This window comes from Aspergillus sclerotioniger (assembly GCF_003184525.1).
Source record: "Aspergillus sclerotioniger CBS 115572 chromosome Unknown BO94scaffold_32, whole genome shotgun sequence".
In the NCBI taxonomy this organism is placed as follows: Eukaryota; Fungi; Ascomycota; class Eurotiomycetes; order Eurotiales; family Aspergillaceae; genus Aspergillus; species Aspergillus sclerotioniger.
The window spans coordinates 135,142-154,819 of record NW_020291022.1 but is presented as its reverse complement, the minus strand read 5'-3'; the positions used below and the strand labels follow the sequence as shown (position 1 = coordinate 154,819).

General features: G+C 52.2%; 8 protein-coding genes across 8 annotated transcripts; 4 read left to right on the top strand and 4 right to left on the bottom strand.

The window, feature by feature from the left end:
* Nucleotides 1–14: 14 nt before the first annotated feature.
* BO94DRAFT_607607 (DUF3176 domain-containing protein) lies at nucleotides 15–2,587 on the bottom strand (the record flags this gene model as incomplete). Its single annotated transcript, XM_025616542.1, has 5 exons — nucleotides 2,324–2,587; nucleotides 1,826–2,260; nucleotides 1,778–1,797; nucleotides 1,328–1,619; nucleotides 15–1,299 (listed from the first exon to the last, which is right to left on the bottom strand). Exons 1-5 carry the CDS (start codon nucleotides 2,539–2,541, stop codon nucleotides 15–17), a joined length of 2,250 nt encoding a protein of 749 aa, XP_025463389.1. The 5' UTR covers nucleotides 2,542–2,587.
* Nucleotides 2,588–3,083: 496 nt separating this feature from the next.
* BO94DRAFT_607606 (Zn(II)2Cys6 transcription factor domain-containing protein) lies at nucleotides 3,084–4,799 on the top strand (the record flags this gene model as incomplete). Its single annotated transcript, XM_025616541.1, has 3 exons — nucleotides 3,084–3,168; nucleotides 3,251–3,744; nucleotides 3,789–4,799. The coding sequence occupies 3 exons, from the start codon at nucleotides 3,084–3,086 to the stop codon at nucleotides 4,797–4,799; spliced, it is 1,590 nt and encodes a 529-aa protein (XP_025463388.1).
* Nucleotides 4,800–4,983: 184 nt separating this feature from the next.
* Nucleotides 4,984–7,346, bottom strand: BO94DRAFT_627641 (uncharacterized protein). Its single transcript, XM_025617438.1, has 7 exons — nucleotides 7,177–7,346; nucleotides 7,048–7,112; nucleotides 6,408–6,994; nucleotides 6,141–6,358; nucleotides 5,985–6,059; nucleotides 5,754–5,927; nucleotides 4,984–5,683 (listed from the first exon to the last, which is right to left on the bottom strand). The coding sequence occupies exons 1-7, from the start codon at nucleotides 7,296–7,298 to the stop codon at nucleotides 5,158–5,160; spliced, it is 1,767 nt and encodes a 588-aa protein (XP_025463387.1). The 5' UTR covers nucleotides 7,299–7,346; the 3' UTR covers nucleotides 4,984–5,157.
* Nucleotides 7,347–8,566: 1,220 nt separating this feature from the next.
* BO94DRAFT_539004 (putative MFS peptide transporter) lies at nucleotides 8,567–10,968 on the bottom strand. The gene is made up of 7 exons (XM_025612607.1): nucleotides 10,458–10,968; nucleotides 10,300–10,413; nucleotides 10,028–10,250; nucleotides 9,613–9,984; nucleotides 9,416–9,570; nucleotides 8,937–9,362; nucleotides 8,567–8,886 (listed from the first exon to the last, which is right to left on the bottom strand). The coding sequence occupies exons 1-7, from the start codon at nucleotides 10,855–10,857 to the stop codon at nucleotides 8,636–8,638; spliced, it is 1,941 nt and encodes a 646-aa protein (XP_025463386.1). The 5' UTR covers nucleotides 10,858–10,968; the 3' UTR covers nucleotides 8,567–8,635.
* A 45-nt stretch (nucleotides 10,969–11,013) lies between these two features.
* BO94DRAFT_539003 (uncharacterized protein) lies at nucleotides 11,014–11,512 on the top strand. Its single transcript, XM_025612606.1, has one exon. It carries the CDS (start codon nucleotides 11,249–11,251, stop codon nucleotides 11,438–11,440), a length of 192 nt encoding a protein of 63 aa, XP_025463385.1. The 5' UTR covers nucleotides 11,014–11,248; the 3' UTR covers nucleotides 11,441–11,512.
* Nucleotides 11,513–14,205: 2,693 nt separating this feature from the next.
* Nucleotides 14,206–15,275, top strand: BO94DRAFT_549919 (uncharacterized protein; the record flags this gene model as incomplete). The annotated part of the gene is made up of 6 exons (XM_025613468.1): nucleotides 14,206–14,439; nucleotides 14,481–14,741; nucleotides 14,782–14,862; nucleotides 14,904–14,933; nucleotides 14,977–15,112; nucleotides 15,259–15,275. The coding sequence occupies 6 exons, from the start codon at nucleotides 14,206–14,208 to the stop codon at nucleotides 15,273–15,275; spliced, it is 759 nt and encodes a 252-aa protein (XP_025463384.1).
* BO94DRAFT_578329 (glycoside hydrolase family 131 protein) lies at nucleotides 15,259–17,191 on the top strand. Its single transcript, XM_025615210.1, has 3 exons — nucleotides 15,259–15,854; nucleotides 15,909–16,042; nucleotides 16,092–17,191. The coding sequence occupies exons 1-3, from the start codon at nucleotides 15,749–15,751 to the stop codon at nucleotides 17,019–17,021; spliced, it is 1,170 nt and encodes a 389-aa protein (XP_025463383.1). The 5' UTR covers nucleotides 15,259–15,748; the 3' UTR covers nucleotides 17,022–17,191.
* A 211-nt stretch (nucleotides 17,192–17,402) lies between these two features.
* BO94DRAFT_539000 (S53 family peptidase) lies at nucleotides 17,403–19,420 on the bottom strand. The gene is made up of 5 exons (XM_025612605.1): nucleotides 18,526–19,420; nucleotides 18,340–18,472; nucleotides 18,202–18,295; nucleotides 17,840–18,140; nucleotides 17,403–17,777 (listed from the first exon to the last, which is right to left on the bottom strand). The coding sequence occupies exons 1-5, from the start codon at nucleotides 19,410–19,412 to the stop codon at nucleotides 17,447–17,449; spliced, it is 1,746 nt and encodes a 581-aa protein (XP_025463382.1). The 5' UTR covers nucleotides 19,413–19,420; the 3' UTR covers nucleotides 17,403–17,446.
* Between the last annotated feature and the right edge of the window lie 258 nt (nucleotides 19,421–19,678).

Here is a 19,678-nt window from a genome sequence, read left to right as displayed (position 1 = left end):
ACAAACATTTATAATTAGAAGGTTTGGCGGCGAAGCAATTGGCCAACAGTAGGCTCCGCGCTCCGCCTCTCCCCTTGCAGCATTGTTCTCCCTCCTTCCTCCGATACCCCCAACCCCACATTTACTTCACCGGCCGCCTGCTCCATCTCGCTCGCCACTTCACATGGGCCATGCTCAACCACCATGTCGCGAGTGACCAGGTTGGGCTCCGGCCCATGGAACAGAAGAGGTAGGACGGAGGACTTCCACAAGCTGGCCCCGTCATGCGAGGTGATGAGCGCCGTGGCGATAAGAAAAACCGTTCCTGCCACGAGCAGCACGGCGGGTAGGGCTAACCACGGCCATTTCACGGCAACATAGGAGTCCTGGGTGATCACCACGCCGTATATCGAATTGTTGCTATAGGTGCGGGCCAGCTTTGAGAGTGCGGCGCCAATCTTGTCCATCGTGGTGGCCAATCCCATCTCGTACACTTTCTGCACAGATGCCGATGAGGGATAAGGATTTATTACCAGAGGCTGCCAGATCATGGACCCATTCAAGGATGTCTCCAATTCATACTCCGGGCTCACGGTGCCAGACAGTGGGAGAGAATCCCAGTAGCGCACAGAGTCCAACCCGCAGAACTCATAGTTGGCCGGATCGGTCTTTGCGTAACTTCCTTCCCGCTGTCCCGCGGTGGTCCAGTTGGTCATCGGACTTGAGTTGGGTTTCCAGCATACAGAGGTGGCAAGATTTGATAGATAATCGGGAGGGTAGAATGACCCCATGTCTTCGTCTAGGGTTTGAACGGAGGCAACTCCGTTGGTTACAGAGACGTTGTATGTCTTGGCGCAGACTGTGAAGGCGCATTGGGTCACCTTGGCTACTCCAATCGCTCTCAGCAGGTCATCGTTGGATTTCCAGGTGACTGGAAGATTCAGCTCCACATGTGTAACCACGGCCAAGGGATTCGAAATCCCCGCCACAAATTTGGTGTCAGAGTCATAGGTAATGTTTGGCCCATCGAGAAAGTAAAGGTTGCTGGGGATATATGCGCGATAGAATCCAACCTTGCGCCAGATTATCTCGATCAGAAAGTCGGACCACTGGCCATCCACCATGGATATTCTGGCCGGTATTGCTTGGTTTCCGTGGAGACTGTAGTTGAATGAGGAAAAGTCCCACCCAGCGAGCAGCACCCTTGAGGGGTTGACATTGGCGCATTGATTGCACATCTCAACGGACCGGTAATGGGGCCATGTGCAATTGCCGGTGGGACAGCTGGGGTCGAGAGAAACCGGGTCTGGCCAGAGTCCGCTGTTTACGGCATTCAAGACTTCTGTACCGTTGGAAGACTGCTATAATATAGCGCGATTGTGTGACTACTGCCTCTTTCGAGTATCGTTGGGTTGGTTGAACGGGGTAGCTGATTATCTGCTGGATAAAAGGATCAAAGGCCAGGGCCAAGATCACAACACACGCCCCGACCGTGACAAGTGAGCGGAATTCGTCTTGAAGTAAGATGCGAAAAGAGCCCCATGGTCCACGGCTTGCGCTATCATATAGTTGAATATAAGACAACGGCTTCCGGGACTGCCGAAGTGTGATCCATCTGAGTTGTCCGATGCATTCTCCCACTGCAAATACGAGTGAGGACTTGGATACAGTCGCGAGAATGGACACCACGGTATTGAGTCTGATTCCACTGGGCAGCTCCGGTAAGATCTGCCCGTCATAAATCTATTGAGATTCAGGGATTTAGCACTCTTTGAGGGCTTTACCGTGGTCCACTTACCAGCAAGATGCAAACGATTGCTACGAGACATGCAATACTTAAGCTCACGGCAATTGATTCGTATATCCACGAATCGGGCCCCAACGTGCCCCAGAGAGACCGATAACTAGTAGAGTCACCACTCTTAGACAACAATCCCTTCTCTTTCTCCTCGTCGCTGATTGATTGTATGTTACGCCCGGCTGTTGCTTTTGTCCTCTACAAAGATGGTAGACCGTGAAAGCCAAAACTATAACAATGAAGAATCCGAATGTGACACTAATCCCGATGCTGGCTTTTGCAGTGACAGATAAGCTGTCATGTCGGCTCTGTGAATCGGTAGAACTGGTGGAGAAATCCTCTGCACTCCATTTCACTGACACAGCATTTGCAGCGACCAGCCCCTGGTTTCGTTGCGTGGGGTTTGAAGTGCTCGTCGCAAGCTGCGGAGCTGTGGAAGTACACCGCTCCCCCAGGCCCCAAGCCTTGTCATATGAATAGCCTCTGTCAGAAATCCAGTCTGTTAGAGTTTTTCTTAGACATCATCTGCGCACGATCTTGACATACGTTGGACAGCAGTCTGCCCAGGTTTCTGTTCTTGTGTCATTTGTGATTGATACCGCCGTGGTGGCAACGGTATAGCCGCTAGGGCATCGGCCCGGAGAGAAGTAGGAGTTGAGACTCCATCCAGACGGCATGCACTCGGAGCTGTTGGTATAACCAAGATGATAATAGAAGTATGTTGTTCCAGGGTGGTCCAGCCCAGGCAAAATGGCATTATACATATTAGTGATTGTGACTTAGTGCAATATAAGCCACTATGCATGTCAGACAAAGGTAGCAGCAGCTCGCACTAATTACCCAAGGCGGCATAGTCCTAGAGCAAGGATCAAATGCTGCGCTGCTAGGACTTGCCAACATCTCACTGATTCATCCTCATGCCTTGCGTTGGCGGGCATATCTTTGCGATGCAGTGAACTGATCCCCGTACGGAGCTCGGGGGTTTTATCCCCGTCCGAGATCGGAGACAGCATCGGAGACAGCTTTGCCATTCCAAGGTTCTTTAAAACTGCAGGTTTCAGCTCGATCATTGGCACTGGAGGTGTTTCCAGTTGACGGTAAACGTTCCTATGAGACACTCTCAATAAGCCCTGTGTCTCTGTTTGTATTCTGAAATTTGATTAATTCATTCATGCTAAGATAATTGCTGGCTAGCTAAAGTATAGGTCTAACTCAAAGTAGCCAAGTGGATGCTGACAAATTACAGAGTACTTCAGTCTCCAACTACATCGGATCCTCTCTTCTTCAAACCACTTCGATATCCGAGATGCCTCGAGTCGCTCCAGAAGACCGCAAGCGAGTGTACTATCCCAAAACACGCACTGGCTGTTTGACCTGCAAGTCCGTTCCCCGTCCTCTGACTCGACCCTGCTGACCATTCAGGAGTGAGACCATCATGACTGTCGAACTCGCTCGGATTGCTCACTTGGATAGAACGACGCATCAAATGTGGCGAGGAACGTCCAGCCTGTTTGCGATGCACATCCACTGGCCGTCAATGTGATGGCTACCGGGATCCTGCATCTCACCCATCACCATCAAATGTATCTGCAAGACCGCTCCTCGCTCGACCCCTCAGCACCTACCACTCATTGGCCTGCGACCAAGAACGTCGGTCATTCCAATTCTTCCTGGAAAAGACGGTTCCTCAGCTGGCCGGCGACTTTGAATGCGCCTTCTGGGGACGTTTACTGCTGCAATCTGTTCACCATGAACCGGTCATCCGCCATGCCACAGTCGCCCTAGGCTCCCTGCACGAGCACTTTAACTGCGATGCGGCCCCTTTTCGCTTAGGCACAGACTCACCCCATACATCCTTTGCACTGCGCCAGTACCTGCGCGCCATGCGCTGTTTGATGCCAACCCCAAGTCACTCCCAGCCTCTTGACATCTACCTAATCTCATGCATCCTCTTTGCATGTTTCGAAGTACGCCCCCCCCTCTTCATCCAACCATCCATCCTAACCAACAGGCCATGCGCGACTACTACGGCCCCGCCATCACACACATCACCAGCGGGCTGAACATCCTCAGCGAGATCCGCAACCCATCCAGCACATCCACACCCCTCTGCATCGGCCGCACCCCATACGTCCCAATCGACATTCTCTGCGGTCTCTTCACTCGCCTCCAGGGACAGGTCATCGTAACTGTCCACCGCATCGGCGCCGCACGATGCAACCTCTGGCCCGAACTAGTCATCAACCTTGACCAGCCCATCGTCTTCCAGTCATTAGCCGACGCGCGCGAAACCCTCGAAATCTACACCTACTACTACCGACAACGCAGCACCGAACTCCTATACCAAACCCATCCCACAGACACAACCACAACCATCAACCCCGCCATCACCCTCCGCGACACCTCCCTCATCCTCCTCTCCCACTGGTCCACAGCCCTAGACACCTTCCTCCAGCAACACACCACCATCCTAACCCCCCGCGAACGTCGCGCCGCGTCTGTCCTCCAACTCCGCAAAATCGACTGCTTCGTGGCGCTAGATATCCTCCAAGCAGCAGGTGAAGCCGAAGCAGGCCACCACGTCCAATGGGACAAGTATTGTCCGTTTTTCGAACAGATGGTGGCCCTAGGGGAATCCATCATCCCACCCCCTTCCTCAGCAACGAAAAAGACCTTTTCTCTCGACCTCAGCATCATCGCCGCTATATTCAACGTTGCGGTGCGATGTCGTGATCCAGTCATTCGACGACGTGCTGTCAGCGTGCTTCGTGCCTCTGCAATCCAGGAGGGTGTGTGGAATAGTGTGGTTGTGGCGGCTATTGCAGATAAATGGATCGAGATTGAAGAGGAGGGATTGGGCGAGGTGAGATGTTGCGCTGATGTTCCGGATGAAGCGAGGTTGGCGGATTTCATGCCTGTGTTTGATGTGGAGAGGCCGAGGGCGGAGGTGTACTTTAGTTGGGGGGAGGAGAAGGGGAGGGCGAGAGGGAGAGGGGTGAGGAGGGAGGTGTTTACGTGGTAACTGCTTGTCTATCTCCAACCATAGGTGGTAATATCTTCGCACTTCAGCTTTCATGGCACTACCTCCCTTCTTTTCTCTCTCTCTCTCTACCAAGTTCTCTAATATTCATACTCTTTAGTTCTGAACAAATCACCTACACGCATGAAATCAACTTCTAGATTCCTTAATTATCAATCATTCATTTCCTTTTCTATAAATATACCCAAGCCTAAATCATCCCAATAATAATTAACTAGAATAAATCAATCTCATAATACAATCCAACCAACCAACCATCACCCACCCCCAACATAAATCCATAACCAAATAACATATCTCATTACCCTAATCCACCCACCACATACCCCATTAGTATATATCAAGGCAACTCCGCAACATCCCCCCTCTGCCTTCCCCCCACCAACCCACTCCTCTCATCCGCCAACTCCGAACTCCCCAAACTCTGTCCCGTCCACCGATTACTCCCCCTCTGCCCGTTCCCATGTCCAGAAACACTCCCCTCATCCGGCAACTCCGTCGCCATACTCCCCCCCGTCCAGCGATTCTGTCCCGCCTCCACCTCATCAGATAACTTTATATCTTCGTGGTGGATTTCCCCCGGTGGATCCCTTTCGCCGGAGGTGTTTTTCTGGCGACGCAAACACCAGTATAGTATCCCAGCGATGGCAGCAGCCCCGACTACACCGCCAACCACACCACCTACTATAGCGCCAACATGTGTAGATTGGTGTTCGGAGGTCGTGGAATTACTTGATCCGGTCTGTGTGGGAATGGCTCGGGTCGGTGAGCGAGAAGAAGGGGTATAGACTCGTTGAAAGTAGGTTTGGAGATCGGGGTTGTCGAATCCGGAGGTTGGGGTTGTGAGGGTTGCGCCGCCGGTTGACCTATCCCAGCTTTAATTAGCACTGGTATCCTACTATATGACAGTATAGTATAATATGGTGGGATACATACCCTCCCCCCACAACAGAAATAACCTCACTCGGCACCACATACGTCGTAACGTTCGGTCTGAATCGGATCCATTTCTTCTGTTCCGAGTTTTGTTTCCCCAGGTCCATGTTGTGCATGCCGTAGTTTTGGGGGACGTCGCAGGCTGTACTGTTCGGGAAGGTGCCGCCCATTACTCTGTTCTTTTGTTAGTATTGATTGCATTATGGGTGGGGGGATAGGGGAGAGGGGTACATCATCTGAGCGCCATCTATAACGTTACATGATAAGGAGTGGTGAGGGAATCCTGCTTCTGAGGTTGTTGGGTACCTGTCACCACCACCACCACCACCACCATCATTTATTAGTAACTAGCCAACTTTATTAATAGAACTGGTGATAGAGTAATACCATTTAATCCACGTAAACGACGGAATACTTAGGATGTAAATATCATCATATCCCACTCCAGTCGGAACACTCAATCCCCCGTAAATATATATATTATATGACGATTTATCTTGAGCCCAGGTCGCTCCGCCACAGAAGCGTCGTCTGTCCCCCGGGATCTGGCCTGTGGCTTTTTGGCTGTACCATTTGCTGTTGGCGATGTCGTATAATAATATATCCTGGATAGTTTAGAATTAGGGTTGATTGTGGGGGTGTAAGGGGGGATACCTCTAAGCCTTGGGCAATCACACCCCCACTTCCACTCCCAGTTGCATTTGTAGAGGCCGAGGTAGAGGTCTGCACCCCCCCAAAATATACCAACATCCCCCGATCACTAGCCGGAATATACACCATGACGCCCTCAGCCCTGCCCACTGAGTCCGGCCCCGATGAATTCGTCCACGTATTCTGCAACATATCATACTGTAGGAAACTCGACAGGACTAATGGGGCTGCCTTCCCCCAGCCCGGAACCGAGGTATTCGATAACCATCCACCGTAGTAATACCCCACTGCGCGGTCTTGGAGGGTGACGCCCGCGCCGTAGCTGGCTCGTTGGATGGAGGACTGTGTAGGGTCAGCGACGGTCTGGTTCCAGGTGTTGTAGATAATGTCGTAGACCCAGGAGGAGTAGGCGGGGGGACTGGTATTGTTGGAGAATTCCCCGCCGTAGAGGTATAGGAGTTTGTTGATGGTGTCGGGCCAGAGAATGCCGCCGTTGACGGAGGGCGCGGTGCTGGGTTTGCTTAGGTTGTTGTATTCTTGGGGCATGCCGAGGTTGTCGATATCGAGGGCGGCGTAGAGGATATTTGTATCTATGCTTACCTGTTAGGAATAGCAGTGTGGTTATGGGGGAGAGGAGGGGTACTTGATTCGTTAACTGGGTTCTGTGCCAGGGGGTTATAGTTGATGAATCCGCCATCGATATATAATCTATACAGTAAGCAGTCACTCACAACGACTATCTCTAGAGAAAAGGAAAGGAAAGGAAGAGTACCTTCGATCAACAACAGCCGTTTGATGTGAAAATCGTCTGCAAAAGTCCTTTAACGGATCATGTTGTCCCTCGACTCCCCACGTGACCAGCAAGGTCAGGATCAACCTCCTTAGTATTGCCATACCGTCTATCGATGGAGATTTGCCTGGAGAATGTCAAGCAGGTTAGGTTGGTTGCAGAGGGAGAATCGGGCGACTCAACCTCTCCGGGTTTTTATTTCCCCGTGGGCACATACATACATTAGGAGTCAGCCGTAAAGAACCTTGTCGAATGCATGGATGCCCCGTGGGCGTTCTTGGCAGGCTGACAGTGTATATATGGGCTGGACTATTTTCTCAACAGTTGACACACAGAGAGCAAAGGTGAAGCTTTGTCTAGTGCAGCTGTCGCATGGATATTATTTCTCAATCACATCACATCCATTAATTAATAGATAGAATATAATGGTAGGTACTTGTGAATCCTCGCAAGGCTGTGCTTATTAGGGTTTGCCGATCATGCAGCCAAGCCCGGTCAGCCACAAAGAAAGGGTCGTGGATATGACCTGTCCATAAGCACTATGCAATACTACTGCGGCGAAGACCGAGTTATTGCTTACCTGGCGTGTTGATCATTGATGTTCACCGCAAGTTTGTGCATTACTTGGTTAGTTTCGTGGTCGGCTGCTATGGATATAGGGTTAGAGATAAGCTTGGTACTTTTGTGGGGGTGCTTCGGATGGAATATGCTTGGGATAGGTATATCTTTCTGTTATTCTCATTGACCTGTGTGATATTCATAATTCATGAATACTACTCTTCTGTCTGTAATTCTGTATATACACTGACCCCATACAATTCTTCTTCCTCATCCTTATTACTAATCCAGTATTTATAACTACATCTAACTATTTGTAGAATCCTTCTTTTTATGTTTCTTTTTATTGTCCTTTTCTTTCTCATTCTCACAATCTTTCTTATGCTAACTCTCAGATACTGTAACAATATTATTAGAAACGTTATAAACTTTATTTATAGCACCTTGCTCCCCGGATAATCACATAGACTATCCAATCACAAAAACTATGTCTTTGAAAAATATATACAACTCTTTCTCTCTTCTGACGTACTATAGAACTATCGTTTCAGGTGGGTTGTAATGGAATGTATAAGCGTAGGGTTTCGAGCTACTAATATACATACATCATGTTTAATCGAATATCGGAAGTTGCATCAGTTGCATTCCGCGTCGGGATATTCCATCAGCTCTTATCGATTACTACCTAATTTCTTCCGTTGTCTAAACACCGGACAATAGTTTCCTATCCTGCAAGTCAGGTTGCAGAGTTAGACAACTGTCGGCACAATAAGAAAAAACCTAATGGCAGTCACGTCTTTAGCTTTAGGCATAGTATTCTTTCTTCGAATGTTCTTCATTAAACTAAACCATCACTCAACATAACTCATTAATATTAATGTAATCAAACAGCCGGATCAGCCTTTCCACCCTCAGTCTGGCCACGGCCCAAATACGTCGACTCCTCGAGATTATTCAAATCGTCTTCCTCCTTATCCAACTTCAAATTACAAAGGAAGAACAAGTTGCCCCCAACAAACGCCAACACAGCCACGAAGCCGTAGTTCCAAATCAACAGCGGATCGGTCGACAGAGCAGTCAAACCCTGCTGAATAGCGGAGGAGATGGCGTTCATGAATAGGTAGAGCGATTGCACTGATCAATTAGCTTGAGTTGAGTGGATAGGAACAATAGGATGGACGTACCCAAACTCTTCATGTTCTTCGGCGCTTTGGTATACGCGTACTCGTAGCCCGTGATGGAGGCGAAGATCTCCGAAAATGCAATCAGTACGTATGGGATCGTTTGCACCCATACGTTGATTGGGGTTGCTTCGGAGCATGAGCTGGGGTGGTTGCCGCAGGGGCTCATCTTGTAGATGTAGTATTGGGTGACGGCGGCAGCGACCATTGACGCCGAGGCGAGGATGTATCCCGCGTAGATACGCTTGATCGGGGTAAAGTGGAAGCCCATCTTGCGGAGACCGGGGTAGATGAACATGTCCATGATCGGGATGAAGATGATCAGGGCGAGTGGGTCTAGGTTGTTGATGATGTCGTTGGGCACTCCGTGCAGTTCCATTGTCGCGGCCTGGGAGGTTAGGTTGTTGGTCATTTGGCCGTAGGCCAGCCCTATGGATTATTAGTACAAGATTGACAGGGTTACTGGGTAAAGAGGGACTGACAGTAAAGAGGGTACCAGGCAAAGACAGCACAGGCCTTCACGGCACGACGCACTTCCTCCACCCATTGGTCGTCAAAGGTCATCCAGGTGGGCTTGTTTGCCATGCGGCTGGGCTTGACGCTGTCCCAGAATTCGGTGGATTTGCAGCGGTGGTAACTGACCTGTTAGCGAAATTCTACCCACGTGGGTGTGACTTACAAGGTGACTGGGTTCCAGGACCACTGGCCTTTGAGGGCCAAACTCCACAGCTGGAATGCTTTGGTCACCACCGATCCTGTCGGAGGAGTCACGACGTATCGGTTACGGCAGAAGAACAAGACCAGCGGACAGAAACTGAACATGATGGTCGGCAGCAAAAAGGCGAGCCAGTATCCCACGTACTTCTCCGCGTACACCATGGCCACGGAACCAATAAGAGCACCGACGTTGATCATAAAGTAAAAGTAGAGGAAGATGCGGGTGATGGTCTGCGCGGGATCGACAATGACGCGCTCTCCGGTCTTGGGGATGGTCTTGATGAAGAGCTTGGTTTCTTTGTATTGTTCGGCAATCAGGGGCGAGATGTTGGACCTATACAGGTTAGAGATATTCTCAATGACTGTGATATACGTACTTGAAACCACCCACACCGATGCCGAAAACGACCAATCCAATACAGAAACAAGCCAGGGCACCGTTGGCATGGACAATAACCGGCGGGATGGAGGAGATGATAATGATAATATGACCCAGCATGGCAAAGGCGATGGAGACCTGGATGGTTCGCATCCGACCCCAGTATTCATCGGCAATCCAGGCACCCAAGATGGGCATGACGTAGCACCAGAACGTGTTGACTAATAGGTTAGCTAAATCCGTAATTGAGTATATTGAGATATCACTTACAAGTAGTCAGCGCGGTGGATGTCCGTTCACCCTGGCCAAGAGCACCGGACTGTCCACTGAAGCCCGCACCAGTGGTGGAGTCATCCGGCAGAGGCTGTTGGATAAAGTTGACATCTATACATGTCAGTACAAGATACCCATCAGAGCATAATACATACAAACAGCAGTAGTTCCGTAGTACGAGAAACGCTCGCACAGTTCAACAAACGCGACCGTATAGGCGGTCCAGCTGACCTTGTCAGAAACTCGACGCAGAGTGCGCTCCTCCTCCTCGGTGGGATACTCGCGCCCATCATGCACAGAGGGGACTGCCGAAACCACGGCCGTCTCCTTTTCGTTGATTGGGTGGACCTTCTCATCGTGAGTCTGCAACTCCTGAGGCGCGTGGGCCTGTGCGACATAGACGAGATCGTCTGCGCCAACGGGGTCACTCATGGTGGCGATCGAGAGCCCTGGAATTAAGGGGTAAAAGCGGATGGAAGACGATCGACAAAAGGGATCTGGGGGAGGGCATTTATAAAGGCGTGGAGGCGAGATACCGACACCCACAGGATCCATACAATTGGTTTAGTATGGCTCGCTTCGGGGGGAGCCGATTATCAGCGGACAGAACTACCAACGATGCAAGTGGACTCTGGACGGTCCAATCCCACCGGTGTAGCGTCGGAGATGCGTCCGGCCTAGGTTGGCGCTATCAGACTGAATTCAGTGTTCGCCGTATCCAGTGGTTCTAGCGTCCATCTGGAACTCGATCGCATGGTACGCCTCTGACCAGGATCTGGTGGCAAGCTGCTTAGTGGTGGCCACGAGACAGAAACCGGATGGGAGACGCCCGTTGGCAAATGAGGAGGCATTGATATCATGCTTGGAGGTCCCTGCATTGGCGGATGAGTCTGTGTGGTGCAGACGTTGCCATGAATGACGGTTGCTCGACGCTATCAGCATAGGAATGGGGCCGCTAGTCGAAGCGACCAACGAGAAATGCTGCCCCGGCAAATGTCTCGCTAACGCTGCCGTAGCGTTTGCGCAATCCCCGCATTCCCACGCGTCTCTGGGGAGGCTTGGGTGTTGTGCCTGGTGCTTGTGCTTGTACTTGGTGCTGGGGCTGGTGCTGGTGCTGGTGCTGGTGCTTGATGCTTGATTCGATTTGACTGCCGAGGATAAATCAAGCAATGGAGAGATCATCCTCGGCGTGTCCGAGAGCGATGAGGTTGGCGACAGGAGTAAAGGATACATCCAGCCGAGCCAAGTTCTGACTGGCGCGGGTAGTGGGCGGGTCGGGATGTAACCTCACAGGCAGAAGGTTTGATATCAGACAAGTTGATAGTATCAGCTCGTCGGAGATGACACCACCGCGGCCACTGATAACGGCATTCCGCGCACCCAATCAACGGCGGGGCCAGCAATGGTGGTGTCCCGCCAAGGCCCGCCAGGGCTTGGCAGTGGAGCTTCGAGGAAGCCAAGTGGGTGGAGGCCGCCAAACAATTACCCGGCCAGAGAAGTCGCCCCTATCACGATGCCCAAAGGATTCCGGCTTGGTATTAATGCTCAGCTGCATCGCATCAGCACGGCGGCGGCGGTCGCTTCAATGCGGTAAAGATCTCCTAGATAGCTGCCATGCCTATGGTCTGATGGTGGCACTCGCACATGGCTCGAACAAGGTTCTCCGACGGCACAAGGGACGTGCCCGAAAATGTTACGTACTGGATTGCTATCAAGCATTGACCAAGGCCGTGCCTGATCCAAGTGGAACGCGCTCGGGATAAAGCCCGTCACGTGGTATGCAGCCAACCTTGTGGCCTGAGGTTTTCGTGCTCACGTGGATGCATCCATGGCGGTGTTTCCCTCCGAACACCATGTTTAGGCACCTGCCAGTGGGTATGTCACAGCCCTGTTTATCTGGCATCAACAACCACATTTAGGTATCTGTCTGATGCTGTTCCACAAGAAATTGGCCTCCGTCGACAAGAAGTAGCCTTCTCCAGGGCATGAAATTCTCCTCGCCACATGGGATACCGGAAATATGCACGTGCCGTGCAACTAGTGCCTTGTTCTACAACACAACTTACCCACCAGCGCTAATGATGACTCCGTGCTCTGGTGAGGGCATCCACTGACTGCTATGGGCATAGGAGAAGCAGTCCAGTTCTCCACTGGTTACATGTTGATCAGCCCTATGGTTGAGTTGGAGTCATCAACCCCTCGCCTACTCCGCGGCACCGGCCAATGAGCAGTCGGCGGACATCCCGCGAGGCTGACCAGCGCCGACAGCCTCAGCCCGCCTCAACTTGCTCTCAAATCCCCCGATCACCTTGAACATGGAGAAATCCCCGGCTACCACTTACTTGGAGCTGGACAATGGCCGTATATCCCAGCTCATGCAGGCCGCTCAGCGAGGCCTCCTCCGCGACGTCCAGTACCTTCTCTATGGCGTATCCCCCAATGTCCGAGACACCACCGGTCGGACCGCCTTTTCTTGGGCAGCATCCTATGATCTGACCCAGCATCAATCGACCGATCGCGACAAAGCCAGTGTCTTGATGCAATTTCTGTTGGACAGAGGTGCCGACCCGAATCTCGAAGACTACCATGGCGAGACTCCCTTGCATTGGGCAGCAAAAGCTGGTGACGCCGAGATGGTGGACCTACTTCTGCAGAAAGGGGTGCTGTCCGACATTGCTGACTTTCGTGGTCGCACGCCGTTATCTCGCGCAGCGGGACACGGGCACCTCAAGGTCGTCCAATTGCTGTTGACTACAGGGACCGATCCAGATAGCAAGGATGGGCGCGGACGGACGCCCTTGTCATGGGCGGCGGAGCATTGGCACTACGATACTGTCAAAGCTTTGCTTGATCATGGTGCCAGTGCCGATATCCATGACCGGGAGGGCCAGATCCCTCTATGGTGGGTGATCAGCAACCTGGATAAGAGACAGGCTGCGAATGGCCGCTCAGACTTCCAACGGTGGCTCGCGCTGCTCGGACCAACCCAGAGCATGGAGCCCATGACCAAGGCCCGACGGACCTTTCTGGCCTGGGCGAGTGAGCGGGGCGACAAGGAGCTCGTCCAGGAACTGTTAAAGACGTCTTGGGCAGATCCAAACTCCATCGATCGGTATAGAAAGACCCCGCTGATCTACGCGCTCGAATGGAGCCACTACGAGATTGCGGACATGCTGATGTCTAGCATTGATGACGGCCGCCGGCGCGATGTGGTGTCATTGAAGCTGATGATTCAAGAGAGTCGGGCTCGATTGTTGAAACCATTTCTGGAGCGGTACAAGCCGGACCTGAGCGACGAGGACGAGTCGAGTGCGTTTCCACTGATGCGAATGGCACTGCAGCAGGCCGACCGACCGACCGTCGCCATTCTTCTAGAACACAAAGCGGGCGTAGACGGGCTGGAGAACGGAGACTGGTTTGGCCCTTGCAGCACCGTCAAAGCGTCGGTGAATCCGTTGTTTGCTCAACACGTCCGCAGCGACGGCAACTCCATCCCAGTGATGGATATGACAATCCCGGATGGCAGTCGGGCAGCCTTTACTGCTTTGCTGAGCCATCGGACAAAAATGATGGAGCTGGATGATGGGTACGAAGGGCGGTACACTCGAGGGATCAAGTCGAGCGTGGCCGTTGATATTGCCGTGTTCCGCGATGGACGGCGAACGGCGCGCTGGATCACGCATGATACCTTGGACCGGGATATCAAGAAGATGCCCAAGACAGCAGACGAGACGCATCTGATGTAGGTTGATCGATCATGTGAGGGACTGTTCTCACATTGACAGGCTCTTTCGGGAGAACCACATTTGGAATACATACTGTCAACTAGACGATGCGCCGAACTCGCTGCGGTTCTCTCTGGGCAATAAAAGTCCGTGTCGGACATTCTCGCTGTTTATCCGGATGGATATGAAGATCGGGACTTCGTTGAGTGATGACGAGGACGATGACAGCACGGTCCGGGTGGTGGAATGGGCCGTCATGGAGGCGCCTCCGAAAACGATCCACTATTTCAGCAATCTCCCGTATGGATGGATCCCGCAGAATGATCTGGAGGTGGTGCAGCTATTCATGCAGACCTGGCGAGACGACTGGGTGGCCTTCTGCCGAGAGGCCCGGGGCTATCTCGGACGCCTGGTAGGTTCTCCGACAGTTTCAGGATACGGCTGACTGTGTAGCGAACCCATCAATTGACCTCCCGAGGAAAAGACGACCGCCTGATTGACTCGATTGCCGAGAGCATGCAGCAGTGGACGCAGCTTCAAGCCAGGCTAGCCGAGCAGCTCAGCCAGGCACGGGACTTTGTCAGTCAATACCAGCGGTTTAGCGAGACGCGCAAGTTCAGCGAGCAGATGCAGGACACGATAGATGGGCTGGACCGGGAGATATCGGGGCAGATTGACAAATTGGAGCAGACGGTGCGGGATTTGTTGCAGATTGTAAGTGTCCATCCTGTTGTAGATGCTGCTAATAAGGTAGGAGTTTGCATGGGTGTCGATCAACGAAGCGCATCGATCGACCAGTTTGGCAACGAGCATGAAACGGCTGAGCTGGATTACAGTAGGTGAATCTGACGTGGATGACTGTTGCTGACGGAATAGTTTATTTTCCTGCCACTTACTTTTGCATCGGTATGTTGCCTTGTCTTTTGGGGAATGTGTCTAATGGGGGTAGAGTTTATTCGGCATGAATGTGGATATCCTCGAAAACAATCCATCCTGGCGGTGGTATCCACTGTTTGGGGGAGTGCTGCTGTTGCTGACGGTGGCTGTGTGGGTGTGGTCCAAGTTTACCAATGTAGGGTGCTCAAGTATGTATGGAAGCGGCGCTAATGCAATGCAGATGGAGCAATGGGTTGAGAGTCAGGCAGAGCGGATTGTCCGGGGAAGCCGGAAAGGGGGTGGCTTACAGGCAGTGTTGTGATATGCAGCCAGTGGTGATACTCTGATGATATAGGGTACAAGCCTTTCTAGTGGTGACAGCAGATATCACTTCATCCCTCCACAATCAAATAAGGGAAAGACAATATATGCCAACCCTTTTCAGATGGTCTTTCATAAACAACGTATCCACTGTATCTGCACACCACCAGACCGAAGCCAGCTGCATGGTCATTCCTGGCGGCAAATCAACCAATACAAGCTTTTCCGAATCAATCCCGATCGAGCGATCGGAACCAATCCGTGGTCAACTGGGAAATGTCAAACGTCAAATAGACCCTGTTGATCAATCTGAGACAAGCTTAATTTAATGGTGGTGGTGCTGAAACGGCGAGTGGAAGAGAGCGGATCGACTGTTTCAGCACCCGCTCCGCAATCTATCCACAGCAGCCCTACTTAAACCCTCCCCCAGCCAGAATCATCTCCCACCCATTATTCTTTCTCAACTGTGCCGGTCACATACCTTCATTCATTTATTCATTCATTCATTCCTTTACTCCTTCACAATGAAGCCCCTTTCTCTTCTTGCTTTCCCCGCCTCCACACTGGCAGGCTCCGTTCTGTGGAGCGGTATTTTCAACTCATCTGCCACCGTCACCGACTTTGACGACTGTATACCTCCCATCCCCATCCCATAATCACCATCCACTAACCAACAACAACCAGGGTCCTGGTCCAACCAAATCGAGCCCTGGCAATGGTACATCCACGGCAGCGACAACACCTCGGAATACCTGGGTCTGTCCAGCTCCTACAAGAACCCCGCTGCCAGCGACGCCCAAGGTCTACGCACCACCATTGTACGCCCTTCCCCCCCATCCCATCCCCACCCCACTAACAAAAAAAAAGGATGGAACCTCCTTCTGGGAAGGCCAAACCATGGAACGCACCGAACTCATCCCCCAAACGACCTCCGACCTCGGCTCCGGCCACCTTTACTACCACTTCTCCCTCTCAACCTCATCCACCAACGCCCCCAACGCCACCTACGAACACCAAATCGCCTTTTTCGAATCCCACTTTACCGAACTCCAATACGGAACTGTCTCAGGCTCTTCAGGATCCGATAACACCCTCCGATGGAACGCCGGCGGCACCACCCACTGGTCCGTGACTCTCGTGCCCGGGAACTGGTACAACTTTGCCTATGATATCGATTTCACCAATCAGAAGGTCGGTCTCTGGGCGAGTAATGGCTCCGAGGCATTGACGGAGGTGGTCAGTCCCGTGAGTGCCAGTGCCAGCTCCAATTCGGCCGATTGGCATGTCGGTGTGTTGCGGTTGGCGGGGAGTGGGACGAATGATGATAATGCTGAGGATTGGTTCTGGAGTGGGGTTTATGTCGAGGAGGATAGCTTGACGAAGGAGATTGGAGATGGATCTTCCTCTACTTCTTCTGCTTCTTCGATTGCTGAAGCAACCACACCATCCACCTCGACTTCATCCTCTGCTTCCGCTGTGGAAACCACTTCCGCCGCAGAGACAACTACTTCTGCTGAAGTAACCCCTACCGAAGTTGTCGCCGTGCAGACTTCCTCTACCTCTACCTCCACCGCAGCACCTACCTCTTCAACATCCACCGCTGCCCCCATCATCGCAACTCCCACCGCTACATCTACCCCCTCCTCCTCCACTGCAGCATCAGCAGCAGGATCAGCATCCGTATCCTCCCTCCCCGTTCCCACCACGGCCGTCCAGATCCTCGATGACGTCAAGGCCCTGCTAGCTGCTCTGCTGACTCGTGGTGGTGGCGTGCATGCTCGGGATTTTGCCATTTAGGTGATTCTTGCAGTATTGGTGATATAGAGTTAGGTAGTTAGGTACGTAGGTTAGGGTGGAATTCGAGGTGACGGGATGTGACTAGATCAGGTAGCATACTACTATTTATACTTATATATTTGGGATTATTGGATCTGAGTTAGAGGTCTTTGATAATGAGAGAGATTGATATAGATGGAGATAAATATAGATGGTAGATGATGATTGCTAAGGAAATAAGGGATATCGATAGTAGGAGAGCCGATATACACATGTTTCATATTATATCATACCATACCATGCTGGAATTAATTGACTAGAGTGGGCTCAATTTGATGTAGATATCATGTCATTTTTTATTCTTCGTTCTTCATTCAGGGTATACGGAGGTAGGTATATATATAACCCACCCCCCACCCCAAATCCACAGTACTCAGAACTATTAACTAAAGAGCAAGAACAGCCTCCTTCAACTTCGCAAAATTCGGCGTCCCCAATCCCGTAGCAGGATCCCATCCGACAGTAGCATTCCAGCTGGCCCAAGGAATAACCCCCGCGCCTTCGGTATCGCCTTCACACCCCACGGCCTCACCCTCGGTGATATCATTCAGACTCTTGTATCCGGTAGAGTACAGCCAGGGGTTCAGGAATCCAAGAGAGGTTTTATTAGCACGGAGACGAGCATCATTAAGCAGAGCGACTACGCCTGCGAAGACGGGGCTGGCGCCCGAAGTACCAGCCACTAGGGTGAGTTGGCCGTCAATGACGGATTCGTAGCTATTCAGCAAGCATTAACATATGCGATATTCTATAGAGGAGGGGTTGGGATTGGGACATACTAAGGAGACCCAGCAAAAGCAGAAACGTCAGGGAATCCACGACCACTGAAATTAGTGTACTGTTCGTAGTATTCCTTGGTAGAGTCGGAGATGTAGTTGTCGAGGTAGGTGGATACCTGGGAGGATTGGTAGGACGGCTGGGAGAAGTAATTGCTGAAACCGCCGGAGCTGTCGACCCAGGCGACTTCGGGCACGTCTTGGGTGCCCCCGACTGCCGTGATGTAGGGACAGGTGCCGGGGAACATGGGGGTGAATTCGGTTTTGTCGGTGCCGTCGTTGGACATGCATGCGCCGCCGACACCTGGAGGTTTAGTTGGTCTTGGGTTTGGGTTGAGATTGGGAGTGGAAGGGAAGGGGCTTACCAGAGTCACCGGAGGATTCGAGGATGGAGATACCGCGCGCGCCCATTAGGCCGATCAGGTTGCATACGCGGGTGGCGTAGGCGATGGGGACGGTCTGGCTGGGTTAGGAATGCTTTTCTAGGTGGTTGGGGCACTGACATCCTCGTCATCGCCGTACGAGTTGCTGATTACCAAGGGCAGCTCGGCGTTGGTCTTGTTCAGCAGGAATTCGTAGTACTGCAGGTAGGGCTCGTTCTCGTCGCTTGTCTCCTCGACATCGGGAATGTATGGACTGCATAATGAGCTTGGTTCTTCCAGGTTGGTTCTTTGGCTAGGGGCACTTACGGAGATCCACCGGTGATGAATTCAGTCACAGGCAGAGGGTGAGAAATGCCAACAATGTTCTCCACATCCAAATCGGCTTCTCCATCGGGATCATCCTCTTGGTTGTTGATGCCGCCGTTGATGGTCACGACGGTGAAGCTCTGCTCGGTAATGTCAAAGTACTGGGTGAAGAGGTCCAGGTCGGAGTACAGGGCTGATTCATTTAAGAAACTGCCGAATCCGACACGACTGCCCGAGGAAGCCTCAGGAGTGTAGTCAATGCTGTACTGCTCCTTGAGACACGCCGGGGTGATGTACTCGCAAACATCGTCGGAGCTGCTGCTGGTGCTGTCCTTGATGATCTGGGAAGCACGCACCGCCGCCGAACGGGCAGCATTGGACTTGCCGAAGAAGACCGTGGGCGAGATCAAATCAATGGCCCCGGTCAGGCTGTCTGGAACCGAGTACTGCGTGGTGCGCACCTTTTGAGTGGAGCCACTCCTATAGACGGAAAAGGTGGTGTTGAGCAGCTGGTTGGCAGTACCAACAGTGGTGGCAAAGTTGAGCAGACCTCCCTCACGAGAGATCTTGGTCACTCCAGCCTCCTTGAGCCAAGACACCACTGCAGTATCTTCGGCCAGAGGAAACTGCTCGTTTATGTCATCCAGGTCCAACCACTGGCCGTAGGTGGCCTTGCCGGGGGTGGACACAGCCAGCAGCTTGGCCTCGAGCTGATCCAGGTTCTGACGTGCCAGAGCAACAGACAGAGTGATGGTCGCGCTGGAATCAGCAGCCTCGACCAGAGTCCAGTCACTGGGAACAGATTTGACGGACTCCAGCACAACACGGCCCAAGGCAGGCACCGCAAGGGCCACGAGGCCAGCAGAAATTCGGGAAAATGCGACCATGGTGATGGAGAAAGAATTGGGCTGAGAAGCAGAGTAAGAAGCAGACCACGGCGAGGGGCTTGTTATATACTCCGCCGATCAAGCCATTCTGCAGTGGGTTCTGCTCCGACGGACGACGGACGAGCTCCGGCAGTGGCGGCCACTAAGGAAATAGTCGCGGGGCTTGATGTCTTCCTGCAGGAACCGAGTGAGGCCATCCCCGGGGCTCCCGATGGCCCGCTGCAGGAACCGTGGTTGATCCATGGTCCGAACCATGGCGAGTAAAT